This window comes from Typopeltis vanoorti, chromosome 4 (assembly GCF_054136105.1).
Source record: "Typopeltis vanoorti isolate ZY-2024b chromosome 4, IOZ_Tvanoo_1.0, whole genome shotgun sequence".
NCBI classification, from domain to species: domain Eukaryota; kingdom Metazoa; phylum Arthropoda; class Arachnida; order Uropygi; family Thelyphonidae; genus Typopeltis; species Typopeltis vanoorti.
This window is the reverse complement of record NC_143552.1, coordinates 164,179,493-164,202,208: the sequence shown is the minus strand read 5'-3', so window position 1 is coordinate 164,202,208 and position 22,716 is coordinate 164,179,493. Positions and strand designations below refer to the sequence as shown.

At 35.6% G+C, this 22,716-nt stretch overlaps 1 protein-coding gene across 4 annotated transcripts in view; it reads left to right on the top strand.

Moving 5' to 3' along the window:
* The window catches only part of LOC150107818 (uncharacterized), a 321,462-nt gene that overhangs the window by 113,631 nt on the left and 185,115 nt on the right, over positions 1-22,716 (top strand). Inside the window, exon 1 of one of the 4 annotated variants that reach the window (XM_090392072.1) lies at positions 19,249-19,671. The exons of the other annotated variants lie outside the window; for them this stretch is intronic. Coding sequence (XP_090248198.1) covers positions 19,590-19,671 — 82 coding nt within the window. The 5' untranslated portion in view covers positions 19,249-19,589. Of the gene's footprint in view, positions 1-19,248; positions 19,672-22,716 lie in introns of those variants that run through there. 4 annotated transcript variants of the gene reach the window in all.

Sequence of the window (22,716 nt, the reverse complement as noted above, 5' to 3'; positions counted from 1 at the left end):
AGGTCAATGTGGAAGAGACTTTACATAGAACGGGAGAAGACGGGTGAACAAGAGGGTTAGGAGCAGGTTTTTTGCATGGATTCATCAGGTCGCTTTTTCATAGAAGTTGTCTATACCTTTTCATGGATCTACTCCACTAAAAATGGGAGCTATTATTCTACCTTTTTGATTCTATCTATCTCTTGTTTTGAATAGCCTTTTTCATATCGTTTTTACAAGGACTACGATCTCAGTTAGCGACACGCGGCGATAGTGTTTATTGGTTTGCAACATCTCGCGTATAGGTTTGATATATATATGTTACCGGCAAAGTGTGAAAAGCGGGCATTCTATAGAAAGCATGGTGAGATTTAATTGAAGCACATATAAGTTAGTTTACAGAATATATATATATAATGTAAATAAAAGGCTATACTACAATGCATAATAAAGTGTTAGGAGTTGTAACAATATCAGAGCTTGAATTCAGTATATGTGTGGATAGGCTTATGTGTTCGTCAGACATTTTTGTAATAGATTTCACGGTTTGATATGAACACAGATGGATAAGAAAATAACTATTTATTAACTTAAAAAAAATTGAATTCAGTATGTTTGGTTACTGTTATGATTTAAATATGTGGAATACGTTTCAGAAACATCATAAAAGTAATTTGATAAAATTAAATTAATCTATAATGATATTTAATTTACCATTGCTGAACATCTTTGTATTATTTTGCATGTTTGCAAATAGGCATGGATGCTTTAAAGAAAAATATTACAAAATAGTGAAAAAAATAATTAGAAGTTTATAAAATAGCGACGATAAAAAAAATGAATATATTACAAACTTCTCTATACGTGATGTGAACCTCTTTCTTCCTTACTAATTCAGCCACATTATTGATTGTGTTTATTACTCACTGGTTGCTCAGTTAATTTTTTTTAAACATAAAACTTATTCCCATCAAATATGACAATGGAATTTTATACTTAATAGTTTTATGCTTAATTAATTTATTTTTTATTAATTTTATGCTTCATAGTTAATTAAGAGAGCCTGTGTAGCTCAGTGTATGTGGCGTTTGCACACCACGGCGCTTGGCCGCACGAAAGAAGACTTGGTTTCGAGTCTAGTCGGCGACTAGAGGAAATTTTTCTAAGCCTTTTTTCGACCGGTTCCCGAGTTAGTCGATCTCTGGCACGGGCAAGCGGGTTTTTCGTCCCGTAAACTCAAGAAAATCGACCGTAGAACCCACATTATTTCAGACATTAAATATATTGTGTTAGGGGACCATGAGATGGCGGCACATTTGAGCCGTCTCTCTTCACTGTGTACCGCTTAATTAGTGATAGCCTTGGGCCATCTATCTCTGATTGGGTACCAGTGGAGATTGAACTGCCCACTCAGTCTCCAAAAGTTAGATAGGGCTAAATGGCCTCGCCTACTCCCTGTATACGGGAATAAAAAGGCGTTAGCTGATTTTTTTTTATAGTTAATTAAACGAAAATAAGAATTGGTAATTCCTGATATTATGTCCTTGCTTCTCAAGATGGACTTACCGTCTTCTGGTGGAACGTCAGTAATTAATATGAATAATAATAATTTATTGAAAATAGTTGTTCTTTCATTTCGTTGGGTTTTGCTCACTAGTTTATTTCTCATACAGTGTCTTTGCCATATCTAACAGTGTGACTATCATATAACTGGCTGCCTTTTTGTGTGAAAGCTGCCAAATCTCCATGGAGTTAAGTGACTCATCGCAGGAGGTCCCACTATTACATCCACAGTTCATCACACTGTGCCTTAAATATATTCACCGTTTCCGCATTCATAACACTTCGGCAATGCATTCCAAACACCCGCAATTCTTGCAAAAAATCTGCACCTCACCTCCTTGTGAAGACCCTCCTTATACAGCTTCGACGAATAACCTCTTGTTTTTCCCCATTCCAAATAAAACATCTACATTGATCTGTTAATAACCCCATAATAACTTATATGTCTCATATCCCCCAACCCTTCTCCTATCCACTAGTCTCTGCAACTGGCATTTCCCCAGTCTGTCTTCATACTCAAGATTCCAGCAACCACCTTAGCCCATCATCTCTGGACCTTTTCCAATATCTCCTCATCCTTTTGAAAACCTGGCAACTAGGTGAATATAGAGAGTGGAAAATATAGTTCGAATTTAAAAAATAATAATCATTAATTAGCGTAATATTTTCGGATGTCTTGTAATAGAAGGTATATCATCACCGGTTGGCAAACGATGTATCTACTGTTTTTTGCGATTGTGTACAGCTGACTCGTTCTTTTAGTTGCTAGCTCTTATTCGTATATGAACTGTGTGAACAGTGATTCATTGCATTTAGGAAATAATCTGAGGGGAAATATTCAGTTGTTTGCAGAAGATACAAAATTAGGTTGAGTAATTAGGTGGCATGTTGAAGGGAGAGGGATCATGCAAATGTAGCATTTTCTCTTAGGAAAGCTGAACAGGAAAGTATGGTAAGTTTAGAACTGTTTCGAGACAGGAAGAACTACAAGGGAAATACGTGAATAGCACATTGAAAGCAGTCAAAAGATATTTGAAATGAGCGCTGTAAGATTATCCCCCAAGAATTAAACGTAGGAGTTAAATGGACAAATAGCATTATTAAACAGTAACTACATAAAAAGAAGTCGATATGGATGAAATATAGGGAAAAGGATGAGGTCGTGCATGAACAGTACATCATCATCAGTTCGAAAACTTACAGGTATGGTAAAATTGGATTATGAGAGGAGACTAGCCAAGTTCTTTTCGTTATATGGTTAAGTAAAAGTGAGTATCGTAGAATAATTTCGATGAATTATTAAATCACGTTACTGAACAGTAACTCTGTTCATCTACGTTTACTGTAGTCACTTTCCTGCCGTCTGTACTACAGGAGGAAAGTGACTGAGGTAGAGGTAATTGTTCAGTCATTGACTAACCATTTTTGCCACTGTATATGTCATCCAAGGCGAAATATGATATAATACCTGATACTACCTGATGGAGAGAGAATAGATGAACGATTGGAAATAGGTGAATTTGAAAGTCTTAGAGAGATCAAAATCACGATGTTAATCAGTAGAAGGATATCAACAGTTATCATGAACAAATATGCAAAGGCATTAGCATGTACCTTTGACATGGTTGTTTACTTTGAATCTGAACTCTGGCATAATGCCAAGGAAAAACGGAAGGGCAACGGTGATAGCTCCATTGCGCAATGCCAAAACGGAAACCAGCTTATAGGCGTGTTAGTATTTCTGTAATGGTGGTTAGTCTCGGAAAAGTTGGTGAGTACCGGAATCAGAAGTAGGTAACGATATGGAATTCCGTTGAGGAAAAGACGGTCTTTCATAAAGAGAGAGATCTCTTATAATTTGTTTACATTTTATAATATGACAATTGATGTGGCTAAGAACTGTGCAGTGACATTTTCTGGATCTTGACAGAGTGCTACGCTGTAGATTATTTACATAAAGAATGGCTGGGATGTGCAGTAAGCTGGTGACATGGATAGGAAGGGGGGGGGTATATATCGAGCAGAATTGAAAAACAGTGAAGGTGGCAAATGGGATACATAAGGTTCTATTCTCCGGTCTCTGCTATTTAATTTGTCCAAAGTATTCCAAAAGTCTCTGTGTAGTCCTGGAAACCCTGCTCTAGAAACCAAAACATTTCAAGCCGTTTTAGGCATCCAGTAAGCGGGATCGGTGGTCTCACACGGAGCGATGAAATTCACCTCTCACCAAAAGACGATCATAAACATTCATGCCTACGGCGGGATTCGCAGCCCCGACGAGAAGGGGGTGGGATAAGATTCCCCGGGCCCGCAATTTTTAAGGACCCAGACGCAAGTTTTTTTGTTTTTTTTTCCCCACTTCGGACGGCCCGGTAAGTTCTTTTCCCCAGATGCAGCATTAACTATCGACACGTCGTGGGATTCGAACACGTGACCTGTTGATTGGAGAGCAGATACGCTAACCACTTTTTTTAAAATTATATTTAAAGTATTTAAATTGTAAATTAATTTGAAAGAACTGCATCGGTGCAAGATGCAGTTCTTTAAAGGAAATCTGGGAACCGCCCCCTCCAAAGGACCTAGGACCTATTTCTGCTATATTTCATCAAGAGCCACCACAGTTTTCAAAAACTTGGTGTACTCTCCGTTCCAAATTGTACTACCCGCCTTGACAATTCCTAACACCAAATACCAAATCAACACCAGCATACTGTTCTCACATTTCGGAGTGATGCAGCAAAATCCTCTTCTAGGATGCTTGATGCTATCCAGAAGAAGGCATTCCTCGTAATAGGTGATTCCCACTCTGAGATCCCCTCCAAATTTCTCATGGATACTCTCTTTTTGCATTATACTTTTCTGTAGATATTTTCATGGGTGCTGCTCACCGAACTAGACACGACCGTTCGTTTGCTTTTCTCTAAACATGTAAAAACAGTATCACCTGCGGTACATGTACAGTTAGTTGAACAACTTCTGTTCAACTAACTGTACATGTTAGTTGAACAGAATCATCGTATTTTTCATTCCGTGTACTGCTCTTTGTAATAACCGTATCCATACCCTTTCATAGAACTACGATCCTCTAGATGAGATATTAAAAAAAAAAAAAAAACACGCCAATACATTTCTTCTTTCTCCCTCCCTTTAATTGCGCTTGCTCTCTCTCTCTCTCTCTCTCTCTCTCACACACACACACACACACACTCCTCTTTCGTGCTATAGTTTTGTGACCACTCTTGTTGTATAATTGATTGAAAAAAACAACAAGAAGAATAATAAAACTATGGAATGTTGAATACCAGGATAGATTAATGGACTGTTGATTGCTTTGGCTAGTATACCGGAAAAGAGGAAATGTAATAGAGACATAAGTAAAGGGATTTTGCCTGGACAGATAAGGAGTGGATTTTCAAGGTGGATTTTCAGGACGAAGAGGAATAAGTGAGCATCCTTGGAAGTTGGGTAAGGAGGTGAAGACCAGTTTTTCTCCCACTGAGTGAGTATGTGGAATATGTTATTTAAGGAAATGTTTAGCGCACAGATGAACCTCTTTGATGAGCATTAAAGTTGCATGGAATACCCGGTCATAACAATACAATTTAAGTTTACATGCAATTATAAATTGCTTGTATTGAAAAGCAATTGTTAAATTGTGGTTATACCGTTTCACTTAATAAGTAACCAGTTTTTAACTCGTAGACGGTTTATTATTATTATTAACACTAGATGTATTTCTTTGCTGTCTATATGGCTGACAGCATCTTCAGGAAGTTATTTAACATAAGTAAAAAAAACAACAACAAAGTAAACTTTCTCAAGAACCGTTTTTTTTTTTTTTTTTATAAACTGAAAAAAAAAAACGGTTGTTGAATTATAGTTAATCACGTATCATTAGGCATATTATCCGCAATATCTAAAACTCTACATTGTGTAAACTATGTAATTTCGGACATGGAGAGTTCTTGAATGTTACACATATTAAGAGATTTCCAAATGTCGTGAAGGATATCAGTCCTTGGTTTCTATTTAGTGTGCCTTTTGAGCGAATGACCTCGGAAGACTTCTTGAACAATCTGTCGAAGTAATTCTCTTCTACGTAAGGCAAGGAGGATGCTTGCCAATTAATTGTGTGACGTTCTTTGAGAAGTGCGCTGCGAGTCTGGTTTTTCTTCCCTTTTGTTTCGAACATCGCTCCGCGAAAACTCGGGTAGAAAACGGGGCATTTAGTAGATCGTGAACACTGTTTCCCATTATAAATATAGGCAAAAAAGTTATAAATTATTTATAGAAAATTACTTGTCTATATCGGTGTCCTAAACACGTTCACGCACGATGAAATTCAGAAAACAAAAACAGCAACCCATGACAATTGGCAACGTTCAGTTGCATTGGTTAACGCAATAACCAATCTCAGCCACTGTTTTCTGGGTGCTATTGTCTCACTGCACATCCTGCAATGCCTTCTGGGTAGTATAAAACCACTGGAACGTTAAGAATTTAACCCTCTGCGCAAAGCGCTCAAAGGTATCCGTATTTGGGAAGAGGACACTCGTAAAGTGCCCTCTTCATGAAGCATTGATATACTGTGTTTAATTTTAGGAATTACGTGAAGCCAGGAAACTATTAGAGGAATCTTTAACAGGAATAAATGCAAAAATATAATATCGGTGATAGTGCTATTCCGTGAGTATGCTCCACACACCTAGCACACTCTGAATATGATAATTTTACTCACGAAAGTTTGTCAATATATAGCACTTTATTCTAATTCTTATACTAATCTGAAATCCATGTTGTTAAGAACTAACATATCTTTCAAGCCACTTCAGCTTTAAGTAACCACAATTGTGATTTCATTCTAGGATAAGAGCTATCTTCCATCTATTTTGAAATCTCATCTAACTTGACATCTTAAAAATTAATTTGTATTTCATTCAGAAGAGAGTTAATTAAGATTCCATTCTGTTAAGATTTTATTTACAAATAGGCAACCTTGCATTTTTGTATAAGTTATCATAAGGGTTTTGAGGAGAGAGAGAAAAAGAAAGAATTCTATTGCATTAGATTTGTGCTTGTTGTACTAATTCAGTGAGATACTTGAGCTCAGTTATTAAACTGATTACTTGTGGAGAATAGGTATCCAGAGGTAATCATAAATCTAGAATGTCATTGTAATGCGATCCTTTCTCAAGTGCAATATGAGTTACCTGAAGAAAACTAAAGCTATGTAGGTGGCTAGTTGTAATTACCGTCGAAATGAATAAGAATTCCTAACCACTGTATTAGCTGTTAATCGTGTTTCTCTGGCCGGGTTGTTTGTTTCGCGGAATGAAAACTGCCTTTCATGGATGAGACGGCGATTATCCACCTTCGGCTTAAAAGCGGTTGAAAAGTTTCTTCGCATCTTATCATCTACTCTTCGGGTAGAAACCATTTGTTTTCACCCCAAGAGTAGATGACACCATAGTGCAATCATCCTCACAGATGCGCTGGGGGGCAGGGAGGCTGTTTATGTTATTTGGATTTATGTCTAAAGTAAACTAAAGCTATGAGGATGTGTTGACTCTGTTAATTGCATGTGTGTTCTTCAGGTTGGTTTGCCTATTCTGCGCGAAAAACTCGAGTTTTCGTGCGGACGAACCCTGTTACCTCTGTATGAGTCCGGCTAACCTTCAATTGAAAATCCCATATCAAAGTTCTTTACGTCCTAGACAGAATTCGAATACAGGTCTTTCAACAAAGGGTATCGTTAGCGCTTTGTGGGATAATAGTGTGTGTAAAGAATGCGATTCTAGACCACCCGGTCTCATAGTTTGCTGGGATAAGATAGTAAGCGGCATTTCCTTGGCATTTTTCGTCATTCGGAGCGCAAGACAGGGCCTTACTTATGTACAGGCACACGAGGCTCTAACCGGGGATCCCGCAAAATTTGGACCAAATTATGGGGTCCAAACAATGAGAAGCCCCGGAGCACTAGCGCTTCGGGCTCCCCTCGCCTCAGGATCAAGATAAGGCCAGAGCCTGGTAGATCCGAATAGTTTGTAGCTTCTAGGATTTTTTAAATGAAGTTCGATAGCTGTGCGAAGAGTTCCATGTGGAAAATAATACAATATCTAGGTATTAGGCTGTAATATATGTATTCAGGTCATTAAGAATTCGAGCCTCTGTTCTTTGTGAAAAGTTATTAAAAGCTTTATGAATCATTTTTATGCTCATGGATAGGCCTAGTGCCTCTCCATGATTAAAATTTCGTAGGAACGCTTATATATTCCGCCGACCATCGTTTTGGAAATTCTTCTTTGATGACTTTTTTTTTTTAAATTAACCCTCTCATGCATGAATTTTTATATTCATTTATAAAAATATATAATGATGATACAGTACCATTTAATCTTACAGTATTACCATGAATTCATTAATTTTGCTAAATTTGTGCCCTATATATGTTAAAAATAATGTCCTCACCTGAGGACATCATTTTTATATGTCCTCATGAGAGGGTTAAAGAAAGTCGTAAAAGTTTTTTTTTTTAAACAGCTTTTGGCATTACATAAAACTGTGCTGTTGTAGATAGTTATACACTGGTCAGTGAATGCCATAGTAAATGCAATTTAATAACGAAGCCATTTATTTGGCCTTGAAAAATTTCAGTAAAGAATGCTTTTGAAAGCTCTGTGTTCTTTTTATAGAGTACGCTTTGCATTTTGTCCATAAAGAACTCTTCTTTTCTGAATCAAGGCATCTTCATGATGTGTCATTCACTGCCCTTTTGTATTAATTTGTGACCAGTAGAACTCATTTTCCCAGTCATTTAATAGTATAGTTTGCAACTTGTGATCTAAAATCGTGATAATAATATTCCATCTCCGCATTTCTCTAGCCGATCTTATATGGAGGTTGCAGATGTTTTTCATCCAGCAAAACGCTCAGACTAGTCAGTGAAACGCACTGTTAACAAGCATAACATGCTGGCTTCACATCCTTAATTGCCCGTATTCAAACTTGACACTTCAGTTAGAAGAAAATCGGGATTTTATCCCATATTAATTGTTTCTGTAGGGGCGAATGCTGGTCTTGAAATTCACGCTTGCTCTTGTTATCATTCAGGGAGTGAGAGGTGTGATTGAAATCTGATTATCGGAATAATGAATTACAGGTATTTATTTATTTACAATAATAGATAATCAACCTAGAGATAATACATTAATGTACAATAATAAGACAATACAGTCATAAAAGAGACACTTGAGTGTCTCTTTTATGAATCGGCTACAACTGAATGTCTAGGTTGATTATCCAGTCAACTGTACTTGGTGTATCATGGATGAAGTCTGACAGGTTTCCACTATATGCACGTTGGACACATTCTGCTGTAATATGATTAATTGTCTGGCGGGGTGATCCACAGTCGCACCTGGGTGAGGCATTCATGCCTCCATTTGTAAAGGTGGTCTGCACATCTGCCATGGTTGGTGCGGATTTGGTTAAGGGCAGACCAAGTTTTCCGAGGTAGGTCAAAACCCGAAGGTATCTATGTTGTGTCCACTAATTCATGGAAAATCCCTGATGAAGTGTTACACCAGGACTCTTTCCACTTCTCTGCGGAGGCGGGATGTTGCTTAGCACTGGGAGCCAGTAGGTTGGGGTTGATTTTACAGTTCCAGATATAAGGCGCATAGTGGTGTTAAGCTGGGCATCAACCAAATACACATGAGTGCTGTTCACCCATACGAGTGAGCAGTATTCAGCTGTAGAGTAAACGAGGCCAAGAGCAGTGCAGCGAAGTGCTGTTGCTGAGGCACCCCAAGTTGTTCCACATAGTTTTTGCAGTATATGGTTTCTTGTTTTTAGCTTGGATGCTGTGTTAATGAGATGTGGTTTAAAAGATAGTGTTCTATCTTGAGTGACCCAGATATTTCCGGAATCTGTTGTAGCGTAGCAGTTTGTGGTTGAAGTTGGCCATGAATTGTTCAGGTGGAAGCATGAAACTTCTGTTTTGCTAGGATTTGAGCGTAATCTCCATTTGCTGAAGTATTCATTTAGGACTGCAAGGTCGTTTGTTAGTGTATCTTCTATTGTAGTAAAATTGGTGTGTCTGGTGGCTAGAACAATGTCATCAGCGTAGCAAAACTTCTTGGAGGCTGTATCAGGCAGGTAACCCTCGTATAACGCGGATGTTAGGTTTCATAGAAATGCCGCGTTATATAAATCGTATTATGCGAGACTCAGATCACATACAAAACGTAGGGTTATGTTCCGAAATCGTTTTTTTTTTTTTAAAATTATATAAACAACAATGCCATATCAAACAAAAATATATTTTTATTTAAGTCAGGTAATTCATGTAAGTTAAGAAAACATAAACCATGACACAAATGCATAGTATAAAATTATAAAAATTACAAATTGTAATTAAGCTTCATTGCACGTAATGCATAAATGTTTTAGGCAAAATAAAAATAAGTGCATATTTTAATCTTTCATAGCACGAGGATTTGAGGATCGGTTAATAAACATTAGTTTTGTCATGTAATCACCTGATGCATTACTACAAAACAGTAGAGTAATTCTGTCTTTGGAAACTTTGAATCCAGGAGCTGATCTTTCATTTTTCGAAATATATGTGCGTTTTGGCTTTTTTTTTTTTTTTCAATATTACCCGGATTCATCAGCATTGAACACCTGATCTGCATTATAAATGTTTATAAACGTTGAGAGTTTTTGTTTGATAAGATTTCGATCCAAAGGAATTTTCTTTTGAGTGCATCTTCTTTCCAAATCATTAGAGATTTCTTCATTTTTCTCTTAGAAAATTGCGTACACGAGCTTTGCACTTACCGTTGATCTAGCAATAAGCACTTTCTCGGATTTTATGTTCATTGTGTTTGATTGTTTGAATTGTTGATTCATTTAAATTCAAAGTCCTCGTAACAACAACCGGTTTTTCTCCATTTTTCAACCGATCCATGATTTTAATTTTTTTTCTTCGAGACGAATTTTCTTTTCAATATTCATTTTTTTCCCTTTCAGTGCAATTTGTGGCCATTACTATAAAAATAATTTTTTTTTACATAAAAAAGCATTACATATTAATTATGTATGTAACTCATCAGAAAGTAAAGTGCTCAGCTTGAGATAACACACTTATGATTTTTAATGCGCTTTCCTGGCAGAAAACGAAGACTATTTTCAACAATAAACACATTATACGGTATACAATTGACGTTCATGCGTGCTAAAGGATGTTTCTTCTAATATAAATTCGCCACTTATAACTACCTGCGCGATATGGGCAGACACGAATTTAACGAAGATAAAATTTGATTTTTAAGTCGCGTGGTGAAAAATATATGAAAAGATAAAGGGTTACTATAATTTCTAGACTGTGCTTTTGTCAAAACCACGTTGTATAAGTACCGCGTTATACGAGGGTTACCTGTACTGACATTTAAAACTATATATTTAGAAATTTATGTACATTTAATCATACAAATACAACATTTATTTTACAAATGATATTCTATATTTTTCAATTGAGCTATTTGAATACAAATTTACTATTTCTAGATATACACAAAGCTTTTGACTCTGTATCACATGAAATTTTAATAAAAAAAAATTAGAAGTCATAGGAATACGAGGTACTGCCCTAAACTGGTTCAAAAATTACTTAAATGCCAGATCACAAATTGTAAAAATAAGCAACAGCTATAGCAGCTCCAAAACAGTAGACTGCGGTGTACCACAAGGATCTGTCTTGGGACCAATTTTATTTAATATTTATATCAATGACTTCTGCAATCTTAAACTAAACAGTAAAATAAATACTTTTGCAGATGATACAGTACTAATATTCTCTACAGACACAATCGAACAAATGAAAACCATCTTGAATGCTGATCTTTTGAAAGTAACAAATTGGTTCCAGTCAAACAAACTCAGTCTGAATCTCTCAAAAATTAAATACATAAATTTTAACTTGCGAAATACAACTGGCAAACTGAACTTTACTGCACAATTAATTTTGCATGATTGGAATTGCAGGACAAATTCAAATTGCAACTGCGAGAAAATAGAAAAAGTCAGTATAATAACTTACTTGGGATTAAAAATTGATAGTAATTTAACCTGGAAACCGCATATTACCGATGTCGTAAATAAAGTAAGGATTATGTTAAACAGACTTTACTACCTAAACAGATTCTTAAATTTAAATATGCTAAAAATATATTCTGCCTGGATTCAAAGCGCACTACAATATGGTATATTAAGTTGGGAAGGAATCTATCGCACTACGCTGAAGCCTTTAGTCTCGACTCAGAATAAAGTAATTAAAATCTTAACTAGAAACAAATATAAGGATACTGCAATGTGTAATAAATACACCATACTAAACATACTATCCCTTAGATATTTATACGTCTATAGGGTACTATTATTCATAAAAAACGACAACGAATACGTAAATATCAAATAAGATGCCTTCCTTAGTAGACATAAGGGCCTAAAATATATAGTTCCAAAAGCAAATAAAGAAGCAATATACAAATATTATACTTATTTAGCGCCAAAAGTATTCAACACACTACCTTTAACAATAAGAAATGAAACTGACCCAAACAAATACAAATCAAAGAGTATTTATTTTCCCACAGATATTAGGAATCTCTGTTCAAAATAATTGTATAAATTATTGCTTTTTAGCATATTTGTATTCAAAGATCATAAAAATTTTAATGCTATTTAACTGCTTTATTTTGTTCCTAAGTAATTGTTATGCAACTTTCTCTGTACATAATTAGCATGTCTCCTGCGATTTTATTATGTAATTATATTATAATAATATGTAATATGTATATTATATGAATATAATGTACATATATGTATATAATGAAAATGAATTACATAAATTTTTGCAACTTTATGCATATCGTAACCTGGATGAGCTGTTGCTCTTAGGTTACACATATGATTGTTCAACATTTTGTACATAGGAAGCTTACAAATAAATTTTACTAGTTAAAAAAAAAAAAAAATCTACCCTACGGTTCTTTATGAACTGGTCAATAACATCGTCATAAAAAGTTGGTTGTAACTTAATTTTCCGAAGCAACACGCACACTTGTAAAGGCTGGCTGAAGCTCACTGGCTAGAGCTACGTTGACTGCTTATGGCCTGTTTTTAAGCAACAGAGTGAGCCGACGTGAAATGGCTATGCGCGCGCATGAAATCACAGTGCTGCAGTGAGGACCTGGAAGCTCGTACAACCGAGCAAGCCAAGGTGGCTTTGACTAGACGAGCAAGCATTGGCCTTCGATACACAACGCAAAGCTCAATTATTGCCGCGCAAGCTTAAGACGTCTCTGTCTACAAAAATAAAAGCCTAAATGGAATGCTTATAAATGCATGCATTTATTAACAAATAAATGGCACTTCTTATGGCCTGTTTTTAAGCAACAGAGTGAGCCGACGTGAAATGGCTATGCGCGCGCATGAAATCACAGTGCTGCAGCGAGGACCTGGAAGCTCGTACAACCGAGCAAGCCAAGGTGGCTTTGACTAGACGAGCAAGCATCGGCCTTCGATACACAACGCAAAGCTCAATTATTGCCGCGCAAGCTTAAGACGTCTCTGTCTACAAAAATAAAAGCCTAAATGGAATGCTTATAAATGCATGCATTTATTAACAAATAAATGGCACTTCTTTCTCAATTACTGAGCTTGCGCAGCAAGCATGGAGAATTCGCCACTGCTGTGTATTGCAAGATTCCACAGCATGGTAATTATACTATATATTGTGCGAGTCACTGACTATTATTGTAAAAAACAGGACAAAAATTCGAGCCCACTGTAGCTTTCCGATTTTAAGATGAAAGTTATTCGGATCTGCTACTTTCATTTGAAAGGAATCCACTAGGACACAGCTTGCCAAATTTGAAGCGTTAAATTCAGTTAATGTGAAAACTAGAGCACTTTGAAAATAGGGACAGATCTTCAGAAAGTTTTTCATCTCTTGCTCCTCATTCTTCGCAGACATTTCTGCAAGTCGTATTGTTCAAGTAATTTTTACTAAATTTGGATTATAGATAGTTTCTTGCGTTGCTTAAGATTCCCTCAGAAATATAGCCTAACGGGATTGAAATGAAGGTGGGCTTCCTCTGCTAGCATTTCTTTAGGTTGCTTTGTTCAACCAAGTTTGACTAAATTTGGAATATAGTTATTTTATTTATTTTTTTTTTCATGTTGTTTATACTCCCCTCAGTTGCAATCCAAGCGGACAGAAATAAAGGGAGATGTGACGAGATTTCACTTCTGTATAGGTCAGATTCAACGCTTTCGTCCAAATTTAGAATATAGCTGTTTCGAATATTTCTTTAAGGATATCCGAAAAACTCAACTCATTTGGAATATTGTGAAAGAGGCTGCCGGATGAGATCGGTCCCTCTCCCTCTACGGTTCACAATCATCTTCCAAGCAGATTTGGAATATAATTGTTTTTGTTTTCTAATGTCATCTAGAAAATCCGGCACACTCGGATTAAAACGAAAAGAGATGTTGGAGAAGGGGGTGCGATCCTCTTCAGGCACCTATATAGTGGTCGCATTAAACCATTTTCGACAAAATCTGCGATATATTGTAGTGGTTTCTTAATGTTTTTTAAGGTCATCTAAGAGTTTTTGTAGAACCGAACCAAAATGGAGCTGGGATTGTAAAAGAGGGAGAAGAATGGAAAATGCCGCAGACAGATACTGCTGCCGATTTCGTCCAGTTATTTGTCGACTTGACCTGCTCTATCTGAAAGGAAAAAAAAATGCGATATCTCATACAACACTGACGGAAAGAGAGGTTAGCTGCAATTTATAAGCGGTACTTGGTTGATATTATTGTTTTAATTGTTGAGAATATAATTTTTCTCTGAAATCCAAGCAATACTACTAATTATTAAAAATAATGTCGGTAAAGTATTTCAGCGCGCTTCATGCTTTTTTAATACTTGGCTCGCTTTCTTTCTTTTTTTTTTTTTTTTTACAATGATATATATATATATATATATATATATATATATATATATATATATATATATATATATATATATATATATATATATATATATATAATATAATATAATATATGTTAAGGATACTAAGCTATTTTAAACCTGGTTTTACTTTCTACATAGTATAATATATATATATATATATATATATTATAAAATTCAATTTTACTGGCATTGCTGAGAATTCAACACTTTTTGTATTTACAAAGCTGCTTTACATAATTAAAGGAATTTTTAAACAGCTGGAGGTTGTAGTCCTTAAGGAAGCTGGGAATGGATATTAGATAGCTGCTGCTCAAGCAGTAGGCTTATTGGAAGAAAAGATCGATTCAATTTCAGTGGAATAATGTCTTTTTGGAGTCCCTGTAGAAAATGAGACAAAGCTAAAACGTATCGCATGTGAATCATCAGTTAGAATGACTGTGAGAGAAGGACCATGGATTAGTGAAACTCCCTCTTTTGGACATCATAAAGAATATTTGTATGGTTTGCGGTGTGTAAAACCTTACCTTCACAGTGCCACGTGGAAGAGAAGGACCGGTTATTATTATTATTTTGAAGTTGAAGATTCTACAGATGATGTGATGTGTTTATGCTAGGGAGGGCTAAAGTTAATTTGAGCCGAAGAGAATCTTGGATGGTGAGCTGAGTATTACGAAGGTGAATGTGCGGATGGATTTTTTTTTTCCCTCGAGAAAAAACACGGTTGTATTTTGGTAGTAAATTAGTGAATTAATTCGCCCTGTTAGAACATTTCGTATTAGAATGATTGATTGTTCCAGATCTGCGGTTAGGTGCTGCCTGTTCAGTGAGTCATGCATGCAAAATACATTCGATGTTTTAGCGTGTTGCTCCTGTGGATAACAATACATGTCCAGGTTATTCAGCTAACTTTTAGTCTCACTGGAGTGATAACATCCAACAGTTGCAATTTCCTTGCAAGTATATCGATAATGAAGATAAAATATCATTTTTACCGGAAGATTTATTAGAGAATCCCAAATAATTTAGAGATTTATTAAGCATTTGTTAATGAAAGTAATAAATCCCATTAAAAATCATTGAAACATTTTCAGGTTAAGTATATCAAAAAGTTATTCCTTGTAATAGTCACAAGACCGCATATAGACAAACCGAAGTCTAAATGTGTTAATACATTGAGTTGGTGTGTGTGTGTGTGTGTGTGTGTGTTGGGGGGGGGGGGGGACTCAGATGCCAGGAAGTCTTGTTGTAGACAAAACAAACACAGAAAGTTAAACTTTGAGAGAATGCCATTCTTAATCTACATAAATAGCTAGCAAGATAGCCGTTCTTCCCAGCAAGAATGTGATGCCATCACATTCTTCCCTTAACGTATTCAACTCAATGGCCTGTCATGTCCAAGTAACATTGTTTTAAAAGAAATCTAATTAAGCCTATTCGATTGGTTTGCCTTGTTTATTAATCGAGTGTATTAATTGGTTGCCTTTAGGGATGAAAAATTTGAATTTTCTGGAGGAATAATTCTACTTCCTCTCCTATAAGATTGTCTGACTCTCTAATTGAAAAGTTCTTATGAAGGTTCTAAGCGCGATTCTATAATATCACGACTGAGCTACCGAAACTGTTGAAGAGTCTTTAAAAAAAAGTTTCGAAAGTGACGGAGAAATCGTGAGAATACATTCAGTATGAGATTTTTCTTAGTATTGCGCTAATTAAAAGAGCCGACAGATTCTGCCTAGAGCCGTACATTCTATTTTTTTTTGGGGGGGGGGATTTTGATTAAGGATTTCACTAGCCTGTTTGAACTATTTAGTTTTTATAAACAGATAAGGCAGAAGCCCTTTGAGGAGAGAAAAAGGGGATAAAGTGTCTCCAAATCGCTTTCTCTGAGGACATTTCTCATAAGTTCGGTTCTTGAGCTGAGTTCGTCCTCTTCTCGTAACTAAGTAGGTTTCATCCTAAAAATTCCCGATCAGTGAAATTTTGCTATTACATGGTATAAAAAAAGTTTCAAAAGCAAACATTGTTTATCTACTTAATTGTAAAACGGTAACGGATGTTTAATTATCCTTTATAATAGTTTCAATGTCAAGATGAAGTCTTTCAGGCTCTTTACCAATTATTATATACTAATTAACTCTTTTCTGTTATGCAGACAGTTCATATTAGCTGCCATCGACCATTCCAGTTATTACTCTGTATGTAATCTAAACTGTATTTCCTTGCTTAGCATGCTGTTTATGTTGGTTTTGTTTGAAAACATGACTTGTCCATTCATCTTTCATTCCAAAACAAGCAAAAATAAATAAATAAATAAAATTAGAAGAAGAAGAAACAAACACACAAAACGAAACAAAAAAAACATTTTTTTTTTTTTGAGCTCTATGCACTTAAATGCCATGCACTTTATTCATAATATGTACAGCACAGAAGGTCTTGTTTCTAATAAAAACTCAACAGACCGCTTTTCATCATAAGTCATGCCTTTAGTTGCAATTCCTCATTTCTCGGTTTCGTTTGTATTTTCTATAGCAAATCAGTATCCTTCCTGTAATGAGACTTCCATACTTGAATGCAATATTATTGCAATCGCAAATGCCTTCTGAAGTTAGATCTAATTGTTCTTTTCGCAATGCAGAATTTCATGTGCTCGAATTCTGTTGACGCGTTGTGCAGATTTCTGTATTGCATATCTTATTTCATATTCGGTTCTGCGTTTTCATTATCAACTGCATCAAATTCAAGATCTCCCAACTGAAATTTACTTCACGAACTATTCTTGCCCTTAAACCATGTATCGATTTTACCTCTTACGAAATTTAAACAGTAGTTTCAGCCCACTCAAATCGTTATGTAGACTAACGCAGTTATCCTGTTTACCGGGGGGGAAGAAACTCTGTCCTCCCCAAAGAAAAAGGGAAAAAAAAACACTAGAAAAATTTCCAAAAATCTTTTCTTAATTAATAAAATTCATTTTTTTTAATTTATGTTGTTTCGTGTCTTCTATTTCTATACTAATTATGAATTAGCGATCATTGCAGATGCTCAGTCATAGGTTGTATGTCTATTCAACCCCCCCCCCCCCCCCAAGATTAAACCCTGAGTGCGCTACTGCTGTTTACTATCATACCAATTCTAGTGTCAGCAGCAAACTTGTAATATCGATATGGTTAACGAAAATTAAGAAAACAAAAGCAGTTCAAAAATTTGAATCCAATTTAGCCAGCTGCCAAGCATGAGAGTTCACTACCACTTCCCATGTCTATCTCATAACCAATATCATATGTAGTGTATCTTAATGTGTAAATATCGACTGCATTAACTGGAGCTTCCAAAATGGATTTCAGAAATTTCATATGCAGATCTGGATCCCCCCCCCACCTCCGAATCGATCGAATATTCGAGTCTCGCATATGCACAAACTTCAAGTTGAACTAAGATCTATAGCTTAGAACTTCTGCTCTCCTGAGTTCATACGCATATTTATTTTAAATGGTAATAAATAAATAAAAATGGTCCCCCTCTTTTTTTTTTTTTTTTTCCTGTTCTTTGAAATTATAAAATTCTGTTCGAGACGCAGGACTGACATCAGATTGCCATTTGATAATAAACATTTTATGGCTGTCTTGAAAGAAACGAGAAACTTTTGTTAAAATATGTATGGAATGACCCCCCCCCATATATATATATATATATATATATATATATATATATATATATATATATATATATATATATATATATATATATATGTTAAAGATACCAAGCAAATTTAAACCTGGTTTTACTCCATTTCCCAAGTAAGCAAACAGACTAAAAGTCAAGTTTGCGCCTGCAATTGATGCAAGTCTAACTGATCCCACAGGTAGTGCAGGAACAGGGCAACTCGTGGCAAAGGTGGAACAAGCTCCGATCAGTAATCTTAATATTTACCTTTAATGCCAAAACACATCTCCAAGAAGGGCGCAAACTTGACTTTTAGTCTGTTTGCTTACTTGGGAAATGGAGTAAAACCAGGTTTAAATTTGCTTGGTATCTTTAACATATATTTATACCCAAGGTAAAAATACTTTCTACATATATATATATATATATATATATATATATATATATATATATATATATATATATATATATATATATTAAGTAATTAATGCTTGCGATCGAAGATTTTCTGAACCGAAATAGTCGTTCGCTGGGATATAAGGAACTGAATTTTATTATTTCTGTTAACTAGATAAGCGAAACAGCGCAACATCATTTCAGTTCACGTACTGAACACACACACACACGCACTAAAACAAAATAAACAAAAAAAAATGCAGTATCCAGTGTACCTGGATTCATTTCCCATCCATTAATCTATCTTGTTATTTCAGTGCTGAAGACAAATTATCATTGTCCAGTTTAGTTTCATGTGAATTAACTGAATCACAGCCGTTGTCATAGACTGTCACAAAACGGATATTTCCATGCTTCCTTCCCGCAGGCTGCAGCGACATCCATGGAAACCTGCGATAAAAACTCTTTCCTGCTCCGGTCGAGTTTATCAAGGAAGTGAGGGATGCAGCACCGGAACTCAGCCACCCTCTTCTGTTTGCGTCCGCTTCCCCGTAGTTTTAGTCCTGGGTATGGCTCTGCTAAGTATTTCACGTGACTAGCAGGCATACGAGCGGTTTAGATATCCCGGAGGCTGGTAATGTAAGGAGTATCAGCTTAGAACACATGGCATTTTCGGGAACTTCGACTCGGCCCACTAAATTACCCTCTCGGTGAGGCAGTTCGTATAAAAAGCGTCACCTGCGCTTCTTGGGAGTAATAACCAGCTGGCTTAGAGTGATGTGATGATTCTTCCCTTTCGAAACGCAAATGCATCAGAACAGTTCAGTTTTGCGATATTTTAGTCGTAATTCAGAATCTAGACACCTGTCTTGAACAATGTTAATCCGAGCGCACTCGGCCAGGTTGAAACGGCCATATTTTAGACCTAGTTTTGTAATATTGCATGGTCGTCACACGAGGGCAGTGGAAGTTAAGGCCTGATATTGCGGTGCGTGTAGCGGAGAAGAATCTTTCATTGATCTGCCGTAAGTATACTATGCATGTTTATAAAAAGGTGCACAAAGTAGTGCGAATGCTGCATTATCGCGATTTTGTAGTTTCATCGTATTATTAAAACGCAGTTATTTGGCAGAGGATGTATTGACGCATCTTATTCCAATCATAATTGTGTGCTGTAAGTCTTGTCAGACTGTCGCGTTGAATGTTACCACCAGTCGAACGTATCCGTATGCTTCATCTCATCAGTTCTCAATCTTACAAGCATATTATTTACATGTCTATTGTTTGGACATACAGCAAAATGTGGATTGTAATATTTTCAGATATAATATAGGTAGGTAGTTTAATTAATCACTTGTGAATATATTTATGTATCCTATAGCATATGAACTTCGTTTTACATCTCTATAAGATCATATTTTGAACATTTTCTTTATTTCTGAATATTTTTTTTTCATATATTAATTAAAATTTCAATTATGAATTAACCACTATGTTAGAAACAAGTAAGATATAAGCCTTTTAATTTTGTTATACCGTGTGATTTGACAACGGATTTCTACTATAAACTGTAAATGAGAAATTCGAATTTATTAAAGTTGTCAATTTCGAGTACCTGAAGAAAGATGTTTGGCTTGCCAGATGTTGAAATGATTCGCCTTCACTATTGTTTAATTTTGTCATTAAATTCTCACACATCACATAAATACCAGCTGAATTTTTGTAATCTTGTTCTATTTTTAGAAATAGATTGTTCTTCTTTAAACTTTTTTTTTTTCCTGAAAAAATATAAATTATATAAATTACATGTGAACCCCCCCCCCCCCACCATCCAAAGGTTAATTTCTGTCATGCAATTTCGCCAGTCACTAAAATTGAGTAATTTTAAGATAAAACCGATTTCAAATAAAATGTCTTAATGTAAAACATTTTTTAAAAATATTTATTTTTTTTAAATCATCATAAAAAAGGAATATTCAAAACTTAGTTTTCATTTCTCTTCCTGTACTGTTTATTAACCTGGTCTGTCATAAATTAATAACTATAACACTAAAAATTAATGATTTTCATTTGTTGTTATTTTTTGATGAAATTGTTGCATGCAGTTCACAATATCTATTACCTCTCCTTGAAATCATTAATAGACAAAGCACTCACAACTGACTCAGGCAACCTATTTGTTCATTCACCACTCTCCAAGCAAAAAATCTAGTTTTCCTGCCCTTGTTGACCACAGTGTTACCCAACTTCTAGGGATGACTTCTAGCTAAGTGCTGAAACATTTTACCCTGCATCAGTCCTATCTTTTAAGTAACTTAAATTTTTTTTTATCATACCCCCTGCTTGTTAACCAACTTTTGCAATCCACTAACCCTCAATCTGTCCTCAGATAGGGAGCATTCCATTCTCATTCTGGATCCTTATTCCCAAGAAATCCAGGTGACCAGACTTGAGCACAGTAATTCAGATGTGGTTGTATCAAGGCTTATAAAGAGGAGCGATAACTCCCTTATCTATTTCATGTTGCTTTTTTTAATTTTCTCTATAAATAATAGATGACCTGCTAACATACAGTGTGACAGTCATTTCTATCATAATCAGTCAGGAGAAAAACTTCCTGCACATTTTTATAGTATTATATTTCACATTTTTATAATAATTGTATTATAATTTAACATGAAAAGCATAATAAAAGTTGTACTCAAAGTATTTGTCTGTATAACAGATTTTCGCTTGATAATGTCCTTAATTTTTGCAACAGTACCAAGGGGAAAAATAGTTACCAGTTTGATTTTGCAGGACTTCAAACAGTGAACAATTGAAGAGGTTCTAGAGGAGAGCAAATGAATAGTAAGATAGTGCCAAGGAAGGTACTATACAAAGGCATCAGACTATTAGCCAGTTTTATATGGAACTGGCAGATTATATTTTTGACGTTTTCCACTCGTGAAAAGATATATACCTACAGCAAGCATGCTTGTATGCCATGAATGAGCTAAGAAATAGATCTGGAGGATCCTTCTCTAGAGAGGAAACAGTGCTTGTTTTGAGTCAGTTTAGGTATCCATAAAGTCTAGAATGGTTATTTAGAATACTGGGTTGATTGGATAAAAAATTACAGGAATCTTTGTGGAAGATATAAGTTTGCTAAGGAAGAGGTCTTGTATTAGTAATTATTACATTTTCCAATCATATGATACTTCTGTGGAAGTTGGGGGGGGTATAATTTCAGATAATCCATGACATGATATTCAAATGACCTGGTATGCATAATAGATTGTCTGCTGGAATAGTGAGGTTGGTTAAGTGATAATATATTATCATTTCTCTGGTATAATATCCTCAAGAGGCATACTGGTTATTATGATATTCTAACATAGTGTTTCAGGTTTATGATCAAATTTTCCCAATTGATTGGTTATTTTATCATTTTTGATCTTCCAAAGTACCTCTAACCGCTTCAGAGTTCTGGCAGATTCCAAAGACATTTATGGGCTTACTCTCCTCTTTCCTCCTATCACCAGTCTTTCAAAAATTGTCTACCTTTCATTGGCACTTGTCACCTGGCTATTCAATGGATTCTTATCCTTTTCTGTCTGTGGGAAATCCACTCACACCAATAGATACATCCATCATCTTTCAGTTAGTGGTGTTTATGTCAGGAGGGGATGACAGTGCAAGAGATAGATGTATCAATTGGTGTGAGTGGATTTCCCACAGACAGAAAAGAATAAGAATCCATTGGATAGCCAGGTGATGACAATTGTTAATGAAAGGTACACCATTTAGAGCTGTGTGTCTGTTCACACTATACTCACTTCTCTGCTGAAATCAGTCACATCAGTGACAGTGTTAACCAGTGGCTTTCCCTCTTCTACAAAATCAACAAGACTACTTTTGACTTCTATACACCCCCCCCCCCCCTGAAACCTAGGGCACACAAAATCCATTGCCATCATCCCTTTACATCTAGGATACCTCACAAAAAAGTTCATATGTTGTCAATATGGATAATCATTTAATGGATAATTTATCTATCCATTATATCATCCAAGTATCTACAGTGTTAC